Source organism: Lipophrys pholis (assembly GCF_963383615.2).
Source record: "Lipophrys pholis genome assembly, chromosome: 7".
Lineage (NCBI taxonomy): Eukaryota > Metazoa > Chordata > Actinopteri > Blenniiformes > Blenniidae > Lipophrys > Lipophrys pholis.
The window spans coordinates 21,703,258-21,730,725 of NC_137638.1; the positions used below are offsets into that span (position 1 = coordinate 21,703,258).

The 27,468-nt window shown below is 42.3% G+C and overlaps 1 protein-coding gene across 3 annotated transcripts in view; it reads right to left on the reverse strand.

Annotated features, from left to right (window-relative positions):
* The window catches only part of rtkna (rhotekin a), a 64,992-nt gene that overhangs the window by 15,336 nt on the left and 22,188 nt on the right, over window positions 1-27,468 (reverse strand). The window contains exon 1 of one of the 3 annotated variants that reach the window (XM_080467192.1): window positions 16,697-17,504. The exons of the other annotated variants lie outside the window; for them this stretch is intronic. Coding sequence (XP_080323318.1) covers window positions 16,697-16,720 — 24 coding nt within the window. The 5' untranslated portion in view covers window positions 16,721-17,504. Of the gene's footprint in view, window positions 1-16,696; window positions 17,505-27,468 lie in introns of those variants that run through there. 3 annotated transcript variants of the gene reach the window in all.

The following is a 27,468-nucleotide window of genomic DNA, read 5'->3' on the forward strand; positions in this document are numbered from 1 at the left end:
AACCAACACCATATGAAAATGTAAAAAAAACAACAACAAATAAGGAATAAACAGTTAAATACGTGAAAAAACGATTATAAATTTTTTTTTTTATAAAACTGAGATAAGTCATCTTTTTGAGGTTTAATCCACCTGAATTAGTTCTAGCTCTTAGATGAAACCATCCATCTTCTACACCGCTTTATTTGTGCCAGGTTGAGCAGATCTCGACTAAAAAAAGGTGTGGAGGCAGAGTACATCCTGCACAAGTTGTTTACTGCAATTAATTCGATGAAGACGGAGAAGAATGCATTAAATCTGTCCTCTCAACTCCAGTAAAGTCACAGGGAACTGATACCAAAGTTGTTGTTATTTTGTGGTAAATTCTGCATTGGTACTATGGTGGTGACATGGGCAGAGCTCTATGTGTATATAGGTATATACAAAAAAACATACTACTAAATGAGTATGCCAGTAATTACAGAACAAGAGTACAAAGAGCCTTGACAAGACAGAGTGTTAAAATAGGTAATGGCTTGAATGTACGTTGTTAAACAGTGTCCAGTCCATACAGTGAGCAAGCGTTAATATAAATATTGTTTCCTTGTTCAGGCTTTGTCACTAAAGTTCAGACAGATCATCCATCCATATTTTATACGGCTTTATCCAACTTAAGGGGGCAAGAATTGTTTCCAGGCGACTATGGATGAAGGCAGTGACACCCAGGACAGGTCAACAGTACATCACAGGTAGACACCAAGCAACAGACAACACATACATTCAGTCACTAATTAATATGAAATGCATGTTTGTGGCAGAAATCAGAGTACCTGGAGAAAACCTTCAAACCCGTAATGAGAACATTTAATGTTACACAGGACGGCTCTGAAGACAAGATTTGAAGCAGGAATAGTACAGCTGTGAAGTGGGAAAGTTAACCACTACACCAGCATTGTGAGCAGATCTTGACCATAATTATAATCAGTTCAAGTGAACACACACGTTCTTGACATGGAAATAACTGTCCAGCCTTGGCAGAACCCTATGACGCATTTCACTCAGAATAAACGTCTAAGATAGGATCAACATACTCGGCAGGTGTCATCATATAAACACCTAATTTCAATTACATCCACAGCCAGACTTATAGAGGGGATGAAGGAAAACAAAGAGCAAGACAGAATACATCGTAATACTGGTCAGCGGTTTATCACAGGTTTATAACTGGACACCAAAAATGTTTGTATAAACTTTCATGAGAATGTGACAGATGTGACCATTGTGCAAACTCTAAAACACTATGATCTTAAAGTGTAGTTGCAACCAACAGCATAGAGAAACATGAATTCAGCCAAATATTCTTCCCAGTTACAAGTGTAGTGTCTGATGGGACACACCTTTAGTGCCCAAGCTTAGACAAATAGAAAGAGTTGCGTTAGGAAGGGTGTCTGAAATTTAACTTTGGCCAATTTATGCAGGTCACAATATTAAAAACAATACAGGATTACTGGTAGAAAATGTGCTAATGTAGCCTCAAGCATGAAAAGATTAAAGACAGGACAGTTGAGGAACTTTGAGCGGTAAAGGGAGAGAGCTGGCTGCTATGATGGTGACGAGAAAGTGAAAAAGAAGAAAGAAAATTCTACTTTTAATAACCATAGAAATGTGTTCTTTATAGAAGCTGTGAAAGCATCCTTGTGCCACACAGAGTCTTTCTAATATCAATCTAGGCCTTCAGCAGGTCCCACATGGTCACTTCTCCATCACCCCTGTCTCGCTGTGTTGATCCTCACTTGTGTCTCTGTGATTGTGATCACTGACACACAGACACACACACCTACACAAACACACAGTGTTTGGGGATTTGACGCCGTTGCAGATGGTGTGTAATGGTTTGTTTACGATGTGTTGTTCTGCATGAGGAGGCTTTCCTGTTAAAGATCTATGACCCCTGACCTCTGACCTCCATACCTAAGCAGGGCAGACGGTTGATGCTTACAGCTCGGGGGAAGGTTTAACACAAATAATTAGTACAGCCATGGGAACATACAGTTATGCAGCCTGAGAATGAAAGTGACAGAGTGCAGGAGGAAAGGGGTTTACTGACAGAATTACTTTCATTCATAATTTCGGAGCTTAAAATCTAGAGTAGTTAGTCACGTCAGAAAAAGAAAATACAGCTAAAAAAGATTTTTCCTCTGGATTTTGACATTTTGCACAATAAATGAAAAGTTATAATACTTATCATTATAAACACCACTGAAGGTAGCAAGTCAATTTAAAGGCCTCAGATGAACAATTAAACCCTTTCTTCTTTCAAGTAGACAGTAGGTTTATCACACAGATGATTTGTAAGTAGTAATGGGTCTCAATTTAAAAAAAAAAGACTAATTAGGGGCATTAGGAATAGTTAATCACATCTCTGTAAATGGCACCATGTAGTTTTAAACACCAAAGAGCCTGGAGCTTTTATTGTTGAGTTTCCTCTTTTTTCCACTTCGTTATCAATGATGGGAAGCACAACTGGATATGAACAAAGACATTAGCTTAGTCATTGTCCTTTCAAGAGTCAAAAGGCCACAAAGAGGATTAAGCACATTGAGATTCAACCTGAATCCTCCAGTTGAAAGGAGTTTTTTCTGACCGACAGAATGATGCCATCTCTCTGTTGGGCTGTGAACGCTTTGTGAGCAGACGGGACGTCACAGGTGAATGGCCAAATATAAAAAAAAACTGAATGGACAGTCAGAGCGAATGAGGTTGAACGAAAAGAAAGCAAGAGCAACGGTCAAAAATAACACAAGGACTGAAACACAACAAGAGAGGAGGGGAAATGCCTTGCTCGCTCGTTCACAAATTCCCAAAAAACAGAAAACAGTTCAAAAGCTCACAACATGCACAATCTGACAATCTTCACGGTCACAGACAGGCAGACCAACACAGATGTGCTCCGTCTCTTTTGCTTATACACACAAAGCCAACATGGATTTGAAAATTCCTGACCACTCCCATACGTCGGGACTCCACTGACCGAACTGCTGGCTTTCAATTAGCCGGCCACAACTATGTGCCTTGCCTTCCTCTCCACCCTCTTCCGCTACGTTCCCTCTTGTTTACCCTCTTCCTCTCCCACACCCAGGGCATGGCAGTGCTTAATGGGGCAATAAGAATACAAAAAAGGGGAGGAAATCAGTGGCAAAGTACTTGAGTGAAGGTTAAAATAAAGCAAAAATGAAAAGTGAGAGGGAGACCAAAGCATAATGACAAAGGAGAGGGAGGAGTAAAGCGAAAGGAACCGATAGATTTGCTGACTGGACTACTGGGAATCAAATCTATCACCAGTAAACACACTCTGAATGTCATAGCCATAATTGAGCACAGACAAGCATGCAAGCACGTGCAACGATTTAGAGAATATATAGCATGGACTCATATTAGCAGAAAACAGAAAACACACAACAATCCCAACCCATTCAAAACAAAGATCCCTTTCACCAAACAATGTCCCCACAGTGTTTCAGACTCCAGCTGCTGCTGGGGTGCCAGGGCACAACACAGAAGGGAACTAGTTCGGCCATTTATGACAGTTGAAGTTGGCCGCAATGCCGTTAAAGCTTGTTCACTGCCAGCATTAACACACACAGAAACTCCCGTTGAGCGCCAAAGTACCCTCGTCTAGGTGCCAACGTGCTGATGTCAACATCGAAGTGTTAAAGAATCTCGACAACGAATCGAGTTGGCTTTACAGTCTGAACACTGTGAACTGTCCCTCCTCCCGACGGCCTCTGCATTCAGTTATTCGCAGACAACAGGGACTGTTTCAGCTCCGCTTGCATGGAAAAACTGTGTGCGTTTCTGTGTGAGCGCTTGTCTGCATGTGCTGCTGTGTGAGACTGCGTCCAAGTGAGTTTGCAGCCAGCTGTTCTCACACAAAGGCAGTGTGTTTTAATGCAGCTGGGCCCCAGCACGCCAGGGGGCGGAGTCAGAGTACAAAGTGATAAGGTGAGAAACAATATCCATGCATCTGTATCTTAAAGGGGACATATCATGCTAAATCCACTTTTTTAGCCCTTAAATGCATTTTGGTGTATATTTAGAGTGTTTAGAAGTACAGAAAAGTTCAAAGTAGTCTCTTCAGGTGCTCCGTTGATATCTTTATATTCTGTTTTGGTCATATTTTGCGATCGGTTTCGATTTTTCTATTCTCTATTACGTTTTTTGAACAATGACGTCACAGTATTCTCAGCGGAACTGCCAAATTAGGACATCGACGTTTCGAGCAATCCGCCATTTTTGTTTCTCGCTGCGATTTTGTAGTCCAACCGAAGTTACGAGAGGATAAGTCGAAATGTTCGGTTGTTGGATGTAGTAACCCACAAGCTTCGTTACACCGTCTCCCAGCATCAGAACCTTTTCGAAGTGCCTGGTTGAGTTTTATTTTTCACAGAAATGTACCCACATCTGTGGGTAAGGTCATTTTTGTGTGCGCGAATCACTTTAAGGACGACTGCTTCAGCAACCTCCGCCAGTATAAAGAAGGATTTGCCGAAAGACTTGGTCTGATTGAGCGGTCAGTTCCTTCTATCTATGGAGACGACGAACAGAGCACTTCGGTAAGCTGTATATAACGCTAAAAAGTGTGATGATAAGACGTCCCTGTCATTGTTTTGTTAGCATTAGCAGTTGCACCGTCTTCATATGTTAGCGCTGTGTGCTCGTTTTAGATTATAATGTAACTTCTGTGTTAAATAGTCGTTGTAATACAGGCAGTATTGTAGTAGTGGGCATGGATGGAGAAGTTAGTGTAAATATAGTAACACACCATTGCGTTACATCCATATGAAGACGTTGTTCTGAAGGTGCATCATCGTCATTTTCATCTCGCTCCGCCGGGTCCGACTCTGGCTCCAACATGTATGGCTGGATGGACAAATCTTCCGTTGTTGACATTTTGTAAATAATGTGTGAATATAAAGTTTCTGCGCCGCTAGATAATTGTATCTGTTCTATCAAACTACAAAGATGGCCGAACAGGGTGACGTTGAACCGAGTGTGACCTCTGCAACCTGGAGAGGAGGAGGGGTATGAAGTGTGTCATTTGCATTTGAAGAGACCGCCCCAAAACGAGTTGCTCTCAGAAGCGCATCAGAAAAGGGGTTGAAAAGGGGCCTGTGGAGCTATAATAATGAGGAATTCAGACCCAAGCATTGCAGTTTCGCGTTGTATAGACCACAACTGTATGATTTATATGTAAAAAGGAAGGATTTAAAAGCATGATATGTCTCCTTTAAATCATGTTTTACATGCATGCAATAAGATTATGCTTGGATACTCAAACAACTGCATGCAAGTGAATTCAAGCAGTCCATGTGTGCACTTTGTACTTGCAAGTGCATTGGGTTTTTTTGGCGGCTGGCCCGAAGGAGGGCATCGGTGGAGTGAATTTCAAGCTATAAAACAAATTTGTTTAGAGCTACAAGAGAGCACAGGGAGCTTAGAGTCTGCCAAGCAGTGATCACTCCAGCAATTTATAGGCGTACTAAGGCTTGATTGCTCTTATGGCTGTGCACACTCAACCCAGGTCCGCATTATCATAGAGTAGCACACTGGGAGCCGGGAGTAAAAGCCAGCAGGCCAGCCAGACTTTTGAATCATTTGTAGGCAATGTACAGGCAATGATAACAACAAAACGTGTATGTGTGTTCCTACTGTATGACTGTGTGTGGTCTTTCAATATATAAACCAACAGGCCTGCAGAGTGCAGATTTATGAAACTCTGCACACAGTTTCCACAGCAGACTCATAAATAACTGTGGGCTGAAGAAAAACGTGCATACATTCAACCAGCAGGATAGTTTGCGATGAATAACAATAGAAGAAAAAAAATGTAATAACAGCAGTACCTCCTCCTGCTTCTCTTCCGTTTCACCTTTAAGGGGACAATTGGGAACAAAATGTTTTGCATTCAAGAGACAAAGTGGGGCTGTGTTTGTGCAAACGCTACATTGCGAATCCTCTCAAATTTTTAGGGCTGAACCTCAAGGAAGAACAACAAAACATTGTAAAGCAATCACAGCTCCAAGCAGATTACAAAAGGATGAAATAAGTTGTACTACTCTGCTCCTGAAGTCAAACCTTGTTTGTAAGTAATGTGGTATTCTTGGAAGGTTCTGGCAGACCTCGGTCTGTTTTGTGTTTGTAAATGAATCCACATTTCGATAGTATGAAACAGCGAGAAGAGACAAGAGCTTCCTTTCCCAATCAAGCAGTAATGGAGAGCCTCTAATGAGAGTGACTGGCAGACTGGACTGTCTGGGGGCTGCATGAGACCACTAATGAATTAAGAGAGGCACACGCAGCACTGTAACCTCATCAGTGCATTTTACTGGCACGCTAAAATGTTGTGCAACGACGGTTTGGAACAGAGCCACAAGTTGACACTGTATTATTAACTGATTAGCTCGCTTTTCATCTGAGTGAGAATCTCATACAAAAGAGGAGATAAAAAAGTGTACAAAGCAGCACTTTCTAAGCTCCTGATCAAAGACCACAGTGATCTGCCACAATGAGAACAAGCTGCAAGTGCATCCCTCAGTGGCCAGATGGAGTAAATGGGATTTAATCACATTAAAAGATACGCATGAGGCCAAAAAAAAAAAAGAATCGATGTGACATTCAATCTGCACAGTGCAGGAATTCTTTCACATCCTGTTCCAGCCTGTACTTTCTCTAACACATCATGTTAAGGTTTGGAGAAAGGTGTTAGTCTGTGAACGGAAGTTGGTTGTGTCACTTTATCGCCTGTGCTGATATGGCTGTGCGGCGCTGTGTGGAGTTTAAAAAAAAAAAAGAAGAATAAAATACTCAGAACGCGCCCGTGTGGGTGTGTGTGTGGGTGTGTGTGTGTGTGTGTGTGTGTGTGTGTGTGTGTGTGTGTGTGTGTGTGTGTGTGTGTGTGTGTGTGTGTGTGTGTGTGTGTGTGTGTGTGTGTGTGTGTGTGTGTGTGTGTGTGCGCACGCGCGCCATGATGACTGACAGCTCTCAGTATAATGTGTTATCTCACACCCCAGTTAACTGTCAGGAAGGCAAAACGAGAAGTGGGACACAAACAGAGGCCCTGAATTCACTCACTGACATGGGTCCTGGGTGGGCAGCTAACATGTTTTCAATGGTATTTAAGTCTTAGTGTTTCCATGTTCTTTCTGTGGCTGCATGGCTGCTTTCTGGATGCTACTGCCTCTTCGTAGAATCCTTAGCAGAGCTTGTTAAGATGATTGACGCCTTCACACTGTGCATGGATATCAATGTGTACATGGGGAGACTGTGTTTTTGTGTCAATCCTGCAATTGCCAGATTACATTGCAGAGGGTCCTGGTTCCTGCACGAATGCTCTTGATATAAGAAGGAATACAAAAATGCATGATAGAGACCTGTGTGGGATTGTGGTTTTAAATCCTACTTCCACCTGATTCCAGTGGATTTCTAACAATTACTGTCTGCTCCTACTATGTGTTTGTACACTCCTACACACAGTCAAAAACATGTTGGAATGTCTTCACGCTGTTGTAACTTGCTCAACTTATAGGTGCATCCAAGGCTGCATGAGATCATGATTAAGCTTATGTTGTTGACTGTTGCATTAAAGATAAAATTTGCAAAAAATACAATCAAGTGAGTAAATTAAGTTAATTTCTCTGTGCTATGTTCTTCTTAAAAACAATACTCATTCTCTTCACCCATATATTTACATCTTCTGTGATTTGTATGTTGCATATATTAAAATTGTGATAGATTTGCTATACATTGTGCTCCAAAAAATGGAATATCATTAAAAAGTTCAATCTTAGGCTCAGCGATGTGGTGTTTAGCATGGTTTTATCTGGATACTCCGGTTTCCTCACAGTCCAAAAACATGCATTTGTGTTTAACTGGTCATTGTAAATTGTCCATCGGTGTGATTGTGAGTCTGTGAGATTGTCTTTTCTCTCTGTTTAGGCTATGATGAACCGGCAAAGTCTCCAGGTTGCACCAATCCTTCCATTTTCTGTAAAGCAATTTCTGATTTAGCGTCATGAGGTGCTGGAGCTATTCGAAGCTGACTCCGGGCGTAAGCAGGGTACACCCTGGACAGGGCGCCAGTCCATCACAAGACAAACACAGAGAGCTCCTCAACCTCCTGGCCATATAGAAGTAAGCCGGCCTGTCACCTTCATCCGGAGATCCTGACTTGTGTCCCCATGAAGCAAATTAATATTCCAGCCAATGCATCATCAGAAGTCCAGCTCTCTGCTTTCTTTCTCACAGATTGATTTCTTTTGATTTGGTAAAGTAAAATCCAGCTTCAATCCTTTTGTCAATGTATCTGGCTGACTTCATCTTGCTGAGACTGGCAGGCTATTACTAATAGTTTGTATATAGTAGTTATAATAGTTTTATAATTAGTTTGCCGTCTATGCCCACCAGCGACTTTGCACTGGGTGCCATCATAATGCAGTTCTCTATTGGATAAGGGATATATGTTTTACTTTGTATCTCCCTTAGTCAGCAGCATTACACGAGCTACATGAAGCATGGAACTAATTAATTTTGAGTAAGCCTCTGCCTTTAGTATCAGTAATTTCCAAGCATCAACAACAAACACGAAACAAAAACAGAACCACAATCATTACATTTTCACTCAGACGATTCCTTCATAATTTCCTAATTTAACAGCACAAATCTAATATAGTCTTCCTTTCACAATGAAACCGTTCATTGAGATGGAGGCATGTAGTCACGACATTGATGAGAGGGATGACATATAATGGAAAGTGTTTGTTGTAGGAGGAGGACAAATGGCAGAAGAGGGACAAAAGGCGAGTGGAGAGGTTGAGAGGTCACGGTGCCACAGCTTCCCGAAAGACAGAGGAAACCCTGCCGGGCCTCGTAACGTGAAGCTTCTTTTCATCCTCAGAGGGGGGAGAGGGGTGATTAGTCACCTCAGAGCCAGAAGCCAATCCTAATGCTTGCTGTGAAACACACTGTAACACTTTTGTAAAGCTCTCATTAGTTGACTTTTGGAAACACAAACACACTTACAGCATGACACAATTTCGGAGATAGGCGCGCACACACACACACACACACACACACACACACACACACACACACACACACACACACACACACACACACACACACACACACACACACACACACACACACACACACACACACACACACACACACACACACACACACACACACACACACACAGCATTCCCCTCAGTAATCCGAGGATTTTCATCCATCCACTGAATCAGGATGAGGAAATCTGGGCTAATTAGCTCAGTCGGCCTGACTAGCATTTAAGCCCTCCAAACACTCCTCCCGGTTGTTTTTTTACCCCGACTCTTTTTACTACACCACAGACCCACATGGAGACATGCAGATAAGTCCGAAGCATGTGGAGCTAAGACCGCATTAATGCGGATGAATCTGAAAATATACTCCTTCGAGCCTGCTATGAATCAAAATGTCAATGCATAGGGCAAGACTGAGCTTCCGTAAAGTCCAGACATGTGATTCTCATTGAATAAAACTTTTTATTGACACTAAACCCAAGCCTCTATGATTACCATATAATTTGGTCCATTACTTTCATTTCACCACTGGAGCAAAAAAATCTGATAACCACATAACCTCAGAAGCTTTACTTTATAGACTTTCTCTTGCACCTTTTTCAAGCCAAAGGTTCTCTGGAAGCTGTCTTTTGTCATCCTCTATTATTCATCACCGTTGCTTTATTTAGACTCTAAGGCCCCATGTGTATACATAACCACATGCGCTGCCACACGTGTGATTTCGCTGGTGATGCTTTTGTTTGTCTCAAGGGTTTAAGAGACAGGAGGATAAAGACAAAGACGGACAACAACAGGGCAGGATATACGCTGGTATGTGTGTGTGTGTGTGTGTGTGTGTGTGTGTGTGTGTGTGTGTGTCAGTGTCCTTCAGTCAGAATCGACCAGCAAGCTCTCAGAAATGAATAATGGTCATTATCATATTCATGAGGCTGCAGGATTTCTGAGCTGAGTAAAAGCAGATATCACTGAGCGGTCTTTCAGCCCTTTTGCCCCTCCGGGTAAAATGACCAAGGAAGGACAGATGAGGCAGGGGCGGTGGCGGTGGCGGTGCCTGCGTATGCACATGTATGAATGCCTGAATGGGTGTGACTCTTGCTGCTCTGCAGATGAAATCCACCTATTTTGCAACTATAGCATCATTATGTTTTCAGAAAATACACAATTGTTTATCTCATTTGGTCATAAGAGAAGTTCATCGTCTCCTGTAGCGAGACAATTAAAGTGTGAAAACTGCCGTTTTCAATAAATAAAAAAAGTAGCACTGCTTTGTGCTCATACAGGCATTTTTATTATCAGACCAAATGATCTAAGCAAAACACGTGCTGGCCAGCTGTTGTGACATGTATTCTGCAACAATGATTTGTGCTTTGTTGAATGCGATACATGGCATGTTGGATTATTGAGGAAGGATTTCTACTCAGTAAGATCACAACAACAGTAAACAGTAGTTTGCTTTTCCATTACAGCAAAACATTACAACTTACACCATGGATTTGACTAGTTATAAAACCAGATTCCCTCTTCTAATTCAAATCCGGGTTCCTTAATTTCAAGATAAAGTATATAACATGTACTGTATACTGAAGTTAAAACAGTGCCAGGATTTACTCAATTTTCTTTATTAACAATAAACTCTTGAGGATAAAATGCTTTTGAGCTTCTTCATGTCCTGTGGTTGATCAACTTACAACGCTCTCGGTAGGTGCTGGGCTCAGCCTTCCATTGGACTTCAATTGATCCTCAGCAGAAGAGTTTGTGAGCATAATGTGACCGGCTTTCTGTTTGGTGCGCAAATGGAAGTGGCCACGCTTCCATAAATGGACTGCAATAACTCAACAACTGTATCGGGGTCTGTTTCAATCACACCAACTGTGCCAAGTGTGAAAACACCCAAAGACTTACAGTACATGAGTCATTTTCGCTCGGGTCCTCCAACCCACCAATGCCAACCCTCTTGTTGGGTGTGGGGTGGGTATGAATGTCTTTAACTGGCAAGGGGAGCAGAGTCTAACTTCCAGAATTGGTAGCTGGTCGGACCCTGCTTAACAACAGTGTGTAACAGTGGGCAGGGTGAATGACATCATTCATGTCACCCACACCTCATTGTAATACACCATACAATTGTCAATAGAAACACCACTATAAATTCCACAAAATGGCAGTGAACTGGCAAGACGCCGAAACAAGGGAGCTTCTGCTGATCAGTGGGGAGGAGATTTGTCGGCAAGCGACTGGGACTTGACCTTTGTTTACAACTTGAGTAACAGCCGGAGGAGGGGGAAGGAACACAGCCTGTCTCTCGCGATGTTCAATTCAGTTCAATTATATTTTATTTCTATTATGCCAAACACAACACAGCCATTCCCAGGCACTTTTACAGAGAAGAAACCCAACAATTACACTTGAGAAATTCCGATTTGAATCTGAATTGGCCATTAAAGTGAAACATTTTCCGTGTGAAAGTCTCAAATGGCAAAAAAAAACAGCTGCATCTGAAATTTAAGATGTCACATTCCTTTATTTCAAAGAACAATATTAACACTTTCTGGTATCACGAACTAACAGCAAGACGCAAAAGCCAAGACCTACGGAATAATCTGATCACATGAGAGTAAAAGTAGTATTTCTTTCACCACCGTGATTAATGACACTCGTATTAATGTCATGGGGAACACATGTAAAATGAGACCCGCTCATATAGTCGCCGAGTCTGTCAGTCGGCTTCCACGTTTCTGCCTCTTCACAGCACTCACAGTCAGCTCTAATTACCAATGATCTGTATGAACCACGGAGGCTGTGTGTGTTGTGCATGCATGCAAGTATGTGTGTGTGTACACAAATCTGTGCCGGTTTAATGACAGACAGTGAGAAAAATGATTTGGGTTGGTGAGAAAGCAGATAAGGGCAACTGTGATTGAAAAGTTAAATTATAAGAGCTTTTTATAATTAATCTCAGCAAGCATGCACATGCACATGCACATGCACATGCTCTCTCAGTGTGTGTGTGTGTGTGTGTGTGTGTGTGTGTGTGTGTGTGTGTGTGTGTGTGTGTGTGTGTGTGTGTGTGTGTGTGTGTGTGTGTGTGTGTGTGTGTGTGTGTGTGTGTGTGTGTGTGTGTGTGTGTGTGTGTGTTTGTGTGTCTTATCTTTGCCCTTCAGAACATCCATAACAGATTGGTTGTGATGGCGTTCACATTCAGGCACACAATACACTAAGAATTTGAAACACTCATTTTCTCGGCCATTTATCAACACAGTGACGCCTCAACGAAGCTTTCAATGACTTAGAACAGAACGACGATTAGCCTCTATCTGCTGACCTGTAAATGTACGGCAGAAGGACATAAGCAGAGCTGCCTCATATGGTTTTATAATAATGTGAAGCCCATTTGTTTAACTCTCCGGTGAGGATATTAGTGTTATCTGCACAGGGCAGATACACCATTTAAACAGCCCACAGCTGGATATTTCACTATGGCGAAACACAGATTTTATATGAAATTGATTAAACTAACGAGTAACAGCCTCTATAAAAAATATCTATATGACCATATATATTATATATATTTGCCTGTTGAAATAATATTAGCAAAGCAGCAGGGATGGCAGTCGCTCTATAAACTGACAGTTGCTCACAAATGTTGCAGAAGCAATTTTTTGAAGACGGTCTAAATCATTTCAAATCTCCCCCGTGGTTGCGCATCAGATTAAGCGTTGACCTTCTGCATTGGGGACCGTTATTCAAATCACAGTAGCAGCAGGAAGGGCATCCAGCATAGAAACTCTGTGAGGCAATTTGGCCCTGTAAAGCCAGTCAAAACCCCTGTAAAATAGTGTGCAGACACAAGAATAGTCATGTGTCCATCCGTGTTAATCGTTTAAAAAAAAAGAAAGCCTTTATGAGTGTGACTAGAGAGACATTAACTGGCATAGCAGGTGATTTGCTGATGCTCAAATGTGAGACAGTATGGCAACTTGATAAATGCAATTCGAGTCTGTGAAATGGAAAATTTACCAGTCATACAAAAGCTTGATTATATTTGCTGTACCAAACTAAAAAAAAATCACAACTGGACCTTATCACTCATGTTTTTCTGTTTGTTTTTAGTTTGATTCCCAAGGAAGAACACTAGTGGTCTAACAGTCGCTCACTGCTCAGTGTAGCTGTATTCATAGTCTTTCAACATCATCCAGTGTACATAGGCACAGGCACTCAGTGATAAATAAATGTAGCATCGTTATCAGCAGCTGACCATGCAAAAGTCACATCAGTATGTGTGCATGGTGCCCTTTTCAGAGTCTCCTGACAAGCAAATACATATTTTGTGTCTTTCACACAAAGGCTACAGACGTGCAATCTCACACAAAAACACACACACACACACACCAGGTATCAGACAGGCAGTCAGACAGGGCTGTATAAATGGCTGACAGCTCAGCATCTGCTTTCGCAGACAGACATGATAGATAGACGTGGATCGGCTCTGACTGCGCTCCGCTGCCAGCAGCGCCGCATTAGCTGCTTGTCTGATGATCTGTCTTCAGGCCTGCGCTCTTCCCTCCATGACCATCACTCCTTTGGAAATCTCCCTCTCTCTGCATCGTCGGGTCGTCACCTGGCCCTAATTATCTGTCTCCCTGTTTATCTACCTGTTTGTTTGCTTTTCTGCTCCTGTCCTGATCCAATGAATAAGCATAAAACTGATCCATCTCTCTGCTGCATGCACAAATATAAATACTATCCCATATGAATATTACAACACATGGATCTGCTCTGCATCAGGCCTCTATGTCCTTTTTTTCCCACTGGTGCCTCTCGCTGGCTTCCCTTTTCCTGTAAGGAGCTCATGTATAAGAATGCACCATAAATCGCTCTGCCACAGCACTCGCCTCTAAAAGCAGAAAGAAAAATAGAACAAAACATTACTTAGCGAACTCTGGCATGGTATGTCAGGGCAGTCTCTGAACTTGCTTTGTTTGAATGTGGGCTTGAATCAAGGAGCCACAGGAGGAGAATGCTGCAAGATAGAAAGAAATCCCAGGAGATAACTAGAGTACGTATGAATAAGTTTGAGTTAAACGATCCATAATTGGGTGGGCAGCAAGGCAATATTGTAGTAGAGAAGGGTCTAAGTGGCTCATTTTTCATAGTATTTCTTAGACAACTGGATCAAGGAGAGGGTGCACACACGCATACTCCCCCTCCACAGCTGCTGTCAGGCTGTGCAGTACACAGAGTAATGGGTTTGCAGTTTCCCCTGTGTTTGTCAGGCTGAGGAAGTCCTAACTATCTCACTCCCAGCAACCACCTCCTGTGAAAAAAAAAAAAGAAGAAGAAGCTCTCAGACAATATGAGCAGCGAAAACGGCAGAATGACCTCTACTGCAGGCACATGGCAGCACAGGGAAGGGACAGAGACCAGCAGCAAGAGGGAAAAAAACTCAAAAAAAGAGTCAGACATGTGACTGCAGAGGTGAATGAAAGCTGGGAAGCGGAGAGATAAGAGGAAGAAGGACAGATAGACAACTGCAAGTGCAAGACGAGACACTGGAGATGGTCATCTTGATAGATAGGTAGAGAAAGGCTGAGACAGAGAACTCGGTGGACAGACAAAGACTTGACTGCAGAGAGCTCCTCTGCAGTAAGTGGTTATTGATTCTAAGACCGGGGCCGAAGGATTCCATGGCTCGTGAGCTGACACAGGATGCTGACTTTTTGCCTTCTTATGTAAATGCAAAGACAAAGACAAGGGCAATCAGAAGCCATGAAAACTGCAGCAGACTTGAACTGCACAGAAAAACATGCACGAATTTGCTCGTATTGATGAACTAAGAATCGTCATCAGGCACACTGTGCATTGAGAATGCATCGCGGTCACAGTGAGGAGGAGCTCTGGCACGTCAATGACCTTTTCAGTAATAATGATTAGGGAAGGCTGTGGCTGTAACGGTAGTAGGGATGAAACGAACATGCCCCACATGCTTTGAACTTTACACACACACACACACACACACACACACACACACACACACACACACACACACACACACACACACACACACACACACACACACACACACACACACACACACACACACACACACACACACACACACACACACACACACACACACACACACGAGCTGCACTCCAAAATTGTAAGATATCCCACTGCTGATGTAGATGACCTTTGAAATCAGCATGAAACCAAAATCCACAATCTGTCATGCAGGCTTGCACATTGACATGCATGCGCGCAGAGAATCAGGCTTTTCATAATTAAAGTAAAGGCTGTCATGAGGGAGAGGTGAATGCGGGTGTTTGGTTGACCTGAATGCATAAAGAGTTTCAGTGGTGATAGAAAAGTTAATTACAAGAATCAGTTAGAGCTACTAGTCCCTTGGACAAACTAAGAAAGCAGAATGATAGACTGTCACACACACTCAGGCTCACAGGCCACTGTTCTTAAAGCAACAGTGCATGCAGGGGGAAAACATTTCGAAGTTTGTGTCAAAGTGTAAAAGTATGGGAACTGCTTCTTGAAAACCAAAATATCCATACACATGTGGACTGGCGACAGCTGCCTCACAATCATGCTACTTTAATCTTTACATGGAAAACAAACAATACAGCACTAAATGTTTTCATTCACAGAGGCATTCTCTATGGCTGTGTTTAATTTAAAGTGTGGCTATTTTTGCACTGCCACTCTGAGACTTTTAGGAAAGATTTATTCACGAGTCAAAGGAAAAGGTGATGACTGGGAGTTTGAAGTCATTACTACAGTAATATCCCACAGTTGTCACATTGTTCCCACTATGAGGCTGGGTGGTATGTTGCTAGACAATTTCAAATGAGAGTACAAGCTACTTATGAATGTAGGTCCACAGCGAGTCGAGCTATTTAAGGTCACAAAACAAACAAAATAATTGGATCCTATTAGTATGGGATGGCTCATTGTGCCCACAACAAATACAATTACTGCAACAACACATGTTCTTATACCAGCTGTCTGCCGGTCAGACACAGACAGCACTATTAGGACATGCTGCAATCAAACTTTCTTAATGGTCTGTGATTATTAGTATTGATTAGTAGTTTGCAGATAAGATTTTACCTATCATTAGGTACATAGAGTTTAAACACAAATTAAAGCATCCACTGCATTTAGTTCATCTGGAGGGCCGATTTCCTATTTTAAGAGCAATGATTTCCCAACTGAAACCGCGCAGTGTGTTTACAAAATGCATAAAAGTTGAATTTGTAGGTTTTGAACGCCCTGTGGGGATCATTCATCAAAATGCCTTATTGATTTCAGATAGATTCAGTCAGTCAGGCCTGCTGAGCTGGGAATAAACAGCACAGATTTTAAAAATAATTTCTCCAGCAGTAAACAGCAGGCAATCAAAGCGAGACATGCTTCAATGAGCTGAAGTCAAGCTGCTGCTGGATGACTCCTTGTAGGATCATAAGTAGCTTCCTGCGTTATGACTGTGACGAATTAACCCAAAATGTGACTGTGTTTTTACGAATGGCATTTTCCGATATTCCTTCTACATATCTTTCCAGGTTTTAGGTAAAGCCACATTCCCTTACCTTTTGATTCTTTGAGTTGTTCATCCTCTTTTAAGAGGAGCAGTCCGCTTCCCAACTCTCCAAAACTGGCAGAAGCACGGCCGCTTTTTACGCAACAACGCAGTGTCCGATCAACGTCCCGCACACAACGCAGAAGACCTCAACTCAGTTTTCTTCCCTCAAAGGCACCTCCATATGTGGGCGAAATTAAACATCCAATGAAAATCCGAAGACAGGCTGAAGTTTCAAGGATCCGGGAATTAAAAACCGCGCACTGTTGTTTTTTTCTCCCTGGGGAGCGACAGCGGTCATGTGTCTGAGCCCGTCTTTAAGCTTGTCATCGTCGTCATTATTGCCGTCGTGGTCGGTGTCCGAGCAGCTCCAAGGCTCCAGTCCGGACTCACGCACACCGTCAGCAGCGCACGGAGGGACAGAAGACGTACCGACTGATGGACCAACCGGGAGCCGCTTTCCGAGGAGGCGGGTGTGAGCCTGTGCGCGCTCCTTAATCTGTGTGGAGCTGTGCGCAACTGGGAAGAGGACTAAACTGTCATACAAGGCTCTCAATGCGGTGCCTGAGGATCACCAAGGATCCTATCCAGGCGGGCCGTACGGTTTCCCACCAGCACAATAAATCAAACCATGCCAATGAGGCAATGGGTGCTCAGGGGGTTATTGGCAGCGTGGACACAGGCGTGTGTTTCAGTGTTTCCTCTCTCACAGATCCCCACTAAGGTTCTCCAAAATAACAGCAAATAATCTAAAGTTATTTGGGAGAAACTAACATAAGAAGGATTTGGCAGCTCTGACTTTAGCCTCAGTTTGAAGTGGGCTGCAAGTGTGTCGGTAAAATCTATGTGGTTGTTGCTGTGTGCTTACACCGCCCTCAGTGGAAAAAGACGCTTTTTTTAAACTTATGACTCAACTTTTTCTTTTTCTTTTTTCCCAAGGCTGCTGGCTTGTATTCTGTTTGTACAGTACAACCGTACAAGTAAAACATGTATTTGCTGCAGTGTTTTAAATATATAAACAATCCTCAGGATACATTGTTTCTGCATTTACACCAGAGGTGTCACACATAAGACATGCAGCCCAAAACCGTTCTGCCAGCCGGTCCAATGAGGCCCACACTGGAGAGTGTAAACATTAGGAAGGATACCTAAACTTTAATCTTTCATTAAAAGCAGCTGCTGTTTCCAGTCTGCAAAATACCTCAATTGGATTACACCTTCCAAGAGCAGTTCAAAAGTACTTTATATGGAGTTTCCTATCGTGTTACCATTTTACCAGTGGCCCACTCAGAATCAAATTGGGCACCTGAGCTAAAATGAATTTTACACTGTTGGTATGAATAACCCAGGAGTCACCTTTTTGTTCTCCAGAAAATAGAATGGATAGATGGTTGCAGTATCTCACTGAATGTGTGCGTGAATGACGGTCACAGTAATACCTTATTGCAGCTGACCTGTGTATCACATAAGGCAGCAAATTATTTAGGAATTTGTAAATAGATCAAATCAGCACTGATACATTTAGATTCTTATGAATTTAGCAAATCCCTATTACCATCGATCCATCTTCATTACTGCTTTCTGCAACTTTAGGGGGGAATATAAAAGTCTATTTTAGAGTTTTGTTGTGGGACTATGTCAGAAAACCCACATATAGGAAGAACATGCCAACTTCATACAGAAACAACCCTAAGTCCAACCCAGACTCAAACTGAGGAGATTCTCATTGTGAGATGAGAGTGCTATCCACTCCACCACTGTGGAACTCCCTCTATGACCAGCTGACCAGCACAGCTGATATGCATCCTCTAGAATGGGCGAGCAATTTATTACGCTAATTGGTTGGCACTGGTACCCTCTTCATCATAAATGTAGTGTTTTAAGACAAAGACATCACGGTCTGCAATAACCTTGCCAGCAGCGTGCACTTGGTAAATTTATGATGGTAATTCCACTGATTGGACAGCTTATCATTCCAGTGAATATGAAAGTCTTTATCAGTCCAACTCTGCATTCTCTCTTTGTGTGCATGCCTGTGTTTATTGCCTGGCCTATATGGGCACACTGGGAAGTTGTTGTGCAGCAGAGCGTGTCGCCTTGTCGGCCGGTGATGTATGAGAGTGATTTGTGGGCAGAGGGAAACGGAAAACACAGACGAGTGTGGCTAGAATTAGGTGTGGGAATGAAACAGAGGTTAGGGTCCATCAGCAGCTCCATGAAATCCCCAATGAAGAAATAATGATGGAATGTCCAGGTCATATTATATAAGGAGGACCTTATATTTTATATAAGGTCCCTTGGCAGGATATAAACATTTGCCATCGACCATTGTTCTCATTTTTGTTTTTTATAAATGTCAGCTGAGCAAATATCTCAACATGAGACGCAGAGTAGTCACAACACTTGTTTTGTTGTTGTGTTGCTTGTGGGTGAGTTGAAGTGGAATGAGAAACACGGTCCAGAGATGCAGCAGATGAAGTGTAGGAGGCTCGGGATGGAGGAGGAGAAAGTGTCTGTGGGCAGCCTTGGCGAACAGCAACAGAGCAACAAAGTCCATGTCAGTGTAATAATACATCTGTGTATCTGGGTGGGAGAATAAAGCTCTTTGCCTCCAGCAGGACATTCACTGTGGGAGCAGAGGGCACGCCCACAGAAGCCCAGAGCATCAAATTCCAGCAAATCAATCAGCATTTCAAATCTCCATCCCTCTTAAACATGTCTTTCTCTCCGTCAAGTGGTTGTCCGCAACAAATACACCATGGGCCTCGATAACTTAGGACTTAGAGCCGTAAATATCCCGCGGTTAATCAGATTAAGGTTTCATCAGCCACTCGCTGTGCCAGGGAGTCGGCCACAGAAGGGCTGTGGGGGCAAAACCTCACTCACAGTTGACAGGAAACAACACGCAAGAGTGTCAACGCAAAGATGACCGAAGGTAACAGAGAATACTGTGTTGGTGAATGAAACTATTTATGTGAATCAAAGCGTGGGGTCAAGTGGGTCCTTTTCCCAGCATCAAGATATTGTGATAAAAAAAAGAAAACACTGTAATAAAATGCATGTTTTTCTAACTTCTGCACCATTATCGAGCATTTATATTGGGTATATAAATTACTTCATAATGTCTCTAATTATTTTTATCTTGCAGATTTATCACCTGATATTATGTATAGAATATATACTCTACTATAGCCTCAATTCATTGTCGCTATCTAATCTAATGCAGAAGAATAGCAAAACTTTAACTGTTTTAAACGACAAACAAATTGAGGAACAGCTGTTAACAGTAACATTTATTTAGTAAAAAAAAACAACAACAACAGAAAGTTCTGCATTCAAACAGAAATGACTATTTGGTGTGATGGCAAGCACGGGCACCTTGAGAGATGACTGGATTGAAAATGGGGGATGTAAAAAAATAAGAAAGTAAAATTAAAACAGCTGACGTAAATCCTCCACAATTCAAGTAATTACAACCAAATAGACTGAGGTAGCTTCAGTTTACGGATGTTATGTAACTCAATGGGACCAGCTGAATGACTGATAGCATCATCCCCACTGTCATCACAAAGCGTTTCACAGGATGAGAGGACATTCCTCCAGCGGACTAACCTCCTCAGCCCTCTCCCTCTGTGATTCAAGCACTTCCTATTGACTCACTCATAACAGCCCCTTTCCCCAAACAACCGTTCCTCTTATTCGCTGCTGCTACTGTACATCCTCAAGATCCTTTCCTTCCTTCCATATAAGAGCCCTTTATAACCACGCATCCAATAATAGGACATTTTTCCACATCATTTCTGTTGTAATCTTTTCTTGAGATTGAATAAGAATGAAATCTTAATTATGATCAAGGCCAAGAGGAGAAAATGGCCCGTAAATGAGCATGCCAAAGTCACACTTCTGTTTGGTTTGTGCAGATTGAAATCTCGGGCATTTGTTGACAGGAGTTGTTGAGGGACGAGCCCGTGTTTTCCTTTCACATATTTTACACACTTTATTAAGCAGTCTTTTGTTTGAATAAAAGTCTCATGGCATTTGCCTACAGGCTGACCCAAAGAAAGCACACGTCTGAATTTACTGTGCTTTCTTTATCTCACAGTGCCAGAAGTAAGATTGAAAATAAAAGTGCGGGGACATACTGTATATTTTAAGACATGGCAGTTTTTATTGAACAATTTCATTATAAACACTTTTAGCATTACAGCATTTAGCAGAATATCAGAGTCAATTTGAAAGTTATTTTCTCCCATAATTGATCATAAACTTCCATACATTTTAGATGGTTTAGATGGTATGTTGTCTTTTTATGTTTTATTCATATCAAGAATGTTAGACGATTAGAACTGGAGACCATAATCGTCACAAATTAACATTTCCAGTTTACATGTTGTTCGCCAACCACAATAAAATGACTTTGAGTGGAACCTGTTCGTTACATGATGCTGCACTGTGGTGAACTTGATTGGCTTGTACATTAAAATGCTCATTTCTACTCACAGACACTAAGCACAGTAGATTTAATGGGATATGAGGGTATAAAATAAAACATTAAGCCTTTTGATGGCATAATTTCTTAAACAATAAAAAAGCAAAGTATTTTTGTGAGTGTGCAGTTATATCAAATAATTATTGAATCTATTATTCATTCAAATTGTTACCAGCAAACTTTGATTCTCTGTGACCATATGAGAAAGGAAGGGATCACTCCCCAGCCTATCAGCCCCCTGTTGGCCAAGAAGCAACATGGCACCTGGATCATCCATCCTCACTGGATCATTCACTCTTCCCCTTTATTTTCCTTTCCTAACTGCATTTTTTTATCCATGTGGTCATGATTTCTGTTGTAGTTTCAGTCTAGAGCAAGAACCTAAATGCATGCAGAGTCTTGCTTTCCTTCCCAGTGCCATTTAACCCGCGGTGCTGTCAGAGGACATGTGCACAGCTGTTTTCTAACCTCAAACATGCAGCCAGTGCTCTCTAACCTGACACCGCACAGACATAATCACCTTAACGCTTGTTAAAACATATACGGAGGATATTCATCCACCTATCGGGCTGTGTGCCAACTAGACCATGGACCAGATATCTTTTGAGTGCAGATTTGGCTTATACTTGATATCTGTTGCCAATAATAGGGACATTTTGAGACAACTGTTGAAAGGTGTGGAACATGAGAAATGTAACAAGCAGCGTCATGAAACATATGTTTATTATATAAACATAGCACTGTTGGCAATGATTATATGGAGTGTATAATGTCAAGATGAGGGGGAGTGGTGGGTACCTGACCTAAGAGCGAAAGAAAGACATCTAGGTTTTACGCCAAATCAGACACGCAGACAACATGATACGCGTTGGCGAGACCAGAATTGATCAGATGAAATGTGAGGCATGTTGTATCAAGATCAGGATTCACTGTGATATTCATTGTGTCTCTCACAGTGACAGCTGTAGTCACCAACTGTGAGGGGACATGAGCAATGCATGTGTTATAACCTCGGCCTAAAATAGGGCCTCCGCGAGCTCATACATCTGCTTACATAACACCCGGGAGACGCTCTATGTCCTGTGACATACTGACCAAGCTCGGTGGGACAGGGGACTTCAGTTCATTTAGTTTTCCGTCTCAGTCAGTCATTAAGAGCCATGCTTCTCCCCTGAACCAATAAGAACCCCTGTGCAGTTTCTCAGTTGAACAGAGTGAAGATGGGATGGATTAACCTTTTCAACTTCCCCAGATGACGATTTCATTAACACATGTTCTGATAAAGGGACACCTGTGACACTGGTGACCTCAGAAAGGTCGACACGTTCTTTATAAATAGCGTCACTAATGTGAAGCCAAGGGAGGACACGGAGAGTATCATCATCGTTATCATATCCTTGGTAATTAAAAAAACGCTCATGTCAAATTCCTCCTGCTTTCAAAGGAAATTGTATGCAACTCTCCCACACACACACCCTCTTCTAATGTGACCCTGAGCTTTTGACCCTTGGTACCAAACATGACATCATGTAGCTGGAGAGTTTGTTCCACTGATCTCATCATGGTGAGACAGAGAGGCAGTTTCTTTTCCCTTGCTGGGATGTGGGGAACACACAGCTCAGCCATGCCTATCAACACCTCGCACCACAACAACGGGCCCCTTTCAGTAGCCCCCCGGTCCTCAGCTCTACCTCAGTCTTAAGCCTCAGCTTCTGCTGACCCGCCCTCAAACCCGGGAATTCCCCTGTGACGGTTCGCATTCAGGTTTCCCTTCACAGCAGCGCAATCCATCTTCTCAAGGTCACGCATTCGGCCACAGCACCAAAACAAGTCACATAAAAAAACAAGCTACAGTCATTTTGCTTCTTGTACCTTTCAAACATCGTAAACAGCAAAGCGGCCCATTGAGATTTTACATGATGCTGCCAAGCCTCTCAGACACTGTGAAAACTAGATGTGGAGACAGAGACAATAACGTCATTACATCATATGAAGAGAGCTGAAAGAGGTCCCTGGTGTCCTTGATGAAAGCAGAATCAACTCTCTGATGGTCAGACTGAAAGCCCTGTAAACGCTGACAGAGCTGTTCCACCTGCCAAACACACATTCGCTTGCACGCGCACACACGTGCACACATGCGTGCGTGCACACACACAGACACAGACACAGACACTCAGTGGCCATAGATTTTGCAGTGAGCAATCATATCATTTGAACTGCTACATAAACAGACACACATGCATACACTGCTGCATCGAAATACACCATATTTGAGGCGGGTGAGATTCAGGTGGAAGAGCAGGCTGTCCTCCAACCACCCAGATTAGATATTCAAATCCCAACACTGCATTTCCGGGGTAGTGAGGCAGAACTCTTAAGCACAATTGGCTTCCGATGGCAGACAAATGCCAGAAACACTGAAGAGAGGGTTAAGTACTGGAGTAGATCTTCTGAAAACCTCTTTAACTGCATTTAAACGCATTGCCAATAGCACGTTTTTCATTCAATATACCATGTTCAAATTCACAATCTCAGACTAATGTTGGAGAAAATTAAGAAAAAAAAACAAATAAACACTGCAGCAACTGACGGTGAATATAGGGAATACTGTATTCTAAAATAATAATAATAACAATAACAACAACAACAACAATAATAATAATAATAATAATAATAATAATAATAATAATAATAATAATAATAATAATAATAATAATAATAGTTCGGAGGCTGAGGTTAGCTCTCTCTGTGACATTTCATTACAGTAATGTGCTTATCAACTTCCACTTCTCACATACACCTTGCATGCCAGTCATCATCATCAATATGAAATAGTGTGTGTGAATGGGAAACTGTAGCTAACAGTGTTAAGCACTATAATGCAGCTAAAACAGGTGAAAGTGGTTGTGTAAGTAAAGTCCATCAAAACCTTTCAGGTCACAGAAACATTGATGATGCTGCTTGACTTCTTTACTGCAAGGCCTTCTTTATTGTGTCTGTATGATGGGAGTGATTGTTTGGTTAAACAGCTCTTTTCCTTCACCTCCTTGATCCTCCACCGACTCTTTAAACCTGGGTATTGTTGTTGCAGAGAAACAATGTTGAGGCAGATAGAAGGATCGAAGTTCAGAAGAGAGCGACAAACAGACATAAAAAGATCGCATTTATTTCATGCATGGTAAAAACTCCCACATAAACATCTTCAAAAATATACTGAATTCACTGCATGACCGACATACTTGCATGGGATAATATACTCTGTGCTGACTTGATCTCACGCGCGAGCAAGCACACATATCATACAAACGAGCACAAATTGCATCCATATGGACAAACACAAAAGAAAGAACTAATGAAGCACGTTACCAAATGCTCTTTTTAACACAATGTGTGTTCACGCAACCATCTGATAAGCAGCCTGCGCCACCAGCTGCAGCTTCACTACATGTTCAGATGTTTTTAATTACATGCTTTACAAAAGAGCACATCATTTAAAAGATCTCCACTTCAAAACAGTAACTTAAAAGCTTGTAAACACAATAAGTCAAACATAACTTCAAATACAATATGCTGATTTGAATAATGCCTGCAGTCGCTATTCAAAGCGCTTAAGTGGATCCAATTTTCTCTGCCACCACAAAAAAAAAAAAAAGCCTGAAGCTACTAAAGTGTCTTTGTACAGGTTCAGGAGAAAACAGAAAAAAAAAACTACAGGGGAAGGATTAAAGAGAGGTGACGCTGAAGGGTGAGATAAAGCTGTGTGGAAATGAGGGCCAACAGCTGAGACTGAGGCGGAGAGAGGAGGACAGCGGGGTGAAATTATCAAACAGTTCCAGATCGAGATAGCACAGAGAGGGAGGAGAGCGGCAAAACGAAGCGGGCTGAGAAGCCACAGAGAGGCAGGTCCACGCTCCAATAACGACACCTTTCGCTCAGTGTTTTCTCCTTCTCGCTTTCTTGGCTCACGCCTGCTGTTTTTCAAAGGAAGCTGGCTCAGACTGCAGCATCTAACTGGTTCCTGTTCACACAGTGCACCTATTCAGACCTGTGCGGCTCCTCCTAACCACCAAATGGGCGATGGCCGGCGTGGGGACGGAGGTACAGCACTGCGGTAACGTCCAGGGGGTGTGTGCGCAGGGTTAAGAGTACTTACATTCTTTCGTTCAAGCTGACGTGTACATAATTGGGAAAAAAAGATTTTGGGAAACGTAAAAGCACAGCACTTTTCCAAACCTGCATTTCAGCACGAATACTGAAGTACAAACGTAAAAATTAATTGTTTAAGATGCAAATAGGTGTGAATGTGACTGTGTGTGTGTGTGTGTGTGTGTGTGTGTGTGTGTGTGTGTGTGTGTGTGTGTGTGTGTGTGTGTGTGTGTGTGTGTGTGTGTGTGTGTGTGTGTGTGTGTGTGTGTGTGTGTGTGTGTGTGTGTGTGTGTGTGTGTGTAGAAGATGCATGGATGGAGGTAATCTTACTGGACCTTATCTCAATTCACTAACAATCCTATTTAAACCAGTTATACTGAAATGAAATGGGACTTCTTGTCATTCAACAATTGTTAATATATAACTTGTCAACTTCTGCGCCTTCACTATATACAACTGTTACTATTAGCTGCTTTAATCATTTCATAATAACTCTTATTGAGACAGTTTTAGGAATGTAACGAAAAAAAAGAACAGATCGAATACAAGAAGTGAAAGTAAAACGTCAGAAAAATACATTACATACGAGCACCAGGAAAATATATTCATGTACAGTAAACATTTACAAATACTTTGTTACTGGCCACCTCAGGCTATGAGGAATGTGTAGGTGCAGGAGTGAAAAGTAGTGCCAGCTGATTCGGACTGTGGTCAGTAGAAATGTAGTTGGCTGGACTGGTGTGGGTTCGGGCTGCTGGGTGTATGTTTGATGTGATACAAAGCCTCCTTTCTCCTTCAACTCGCACACATACAGCATACAGCACTAGAAGAAGTGGAAACTACTGCAGCAATCCAAGTAATGCTAATAATACATCTCATACACACACGCACGCACGCACGCACGCACGCACGCACGCACGCACACACACAGCAAACAAGCTTAAGCACATGCAGATGTAAACAAATGAAGAATAAATAAATGTGGCTATTTTTGCTCATTTACAGCTGTGGCACTACTCTAAAAAAGTGTCCTTCAAAGCCTTTATATCCAATTCAAAACAAATGAAAAGCTCATTAAAAAGCCTCATTTTCACACTAAAATCCAGGCTAACAAACTTAATGCACTCAATTAAATGAAAGATTATAGAGCTTACAGTACTGGCCTATTACTCTTTGCAAATATTTACCAACACACACACACACACACACACACACACACAGATAAGCTCAGCAGGGACTGGTGTACAGTGAAGTGGTCTGTTGCGGAGGAATGTGTTTTGGCTCAGACATGACTTGTGTATCCTGTATTAGCTCGAGCACACCTTTCACTGGAGTCTGGTGTTACTCCGGCTACTTAAACAAACCTGCCAGCTGAACTAACACACACATCCATTCACCTACCAAGGCACGCACACACACACACACGCACACGCACACGCACACGCACACGCACACGCACACACACACGCACACACACACGTTTCAAGGCTGCGAGCCCGAACTGAGTTCCCAATATCACTCAAACAGCCTCGATGAGTGACTTCCTTAAAGTCGAGGTGACTTACCTCCTTTATATTGTCCTGCTGCCAAAGTCACACACACACACACACACACGCACGCACACACACGCGCAGGGAGAAGTGGGCGATGAAGTAAAGACTGACTTTACAGAAGATTATAGATGAATATAAGTGAGAAAGGCAAAAGAAGAAGAAAAGGGAATATGATTCCAAGTGACAAGTAAAGGTTAACACGACAAAGCAGATGACTCTACATAAACTGAACATGCACAGTTTCTCTGTCCCATGTAAAATGAGATTAACCTTCGTCCTACAGCAACTACATCACCACAGTTGAGATTCAGCAGCTCAGTTAAAGGGCACAGGAGGGTAGTGGCTTTCTGTCCCAGCACAGGCAAGGATTAACTACCGTCAGTTTGGCCTTTGGCCCTGCAGGACCTCATTCATTTAGTAAGCCTGAGATCTTTGGGATCAAGGGACTGCAGCTCAGAAATATCTGTTACTTAGACGGCTTCATATTCCACATGGCGATAACACAATGGCCAAAGCATGCTTTCAGCCAAATGACGAAATCTGAGTGAGGGAACAAACGAAATCACCAAGGAGCCATATTTCTGTGTAATTACA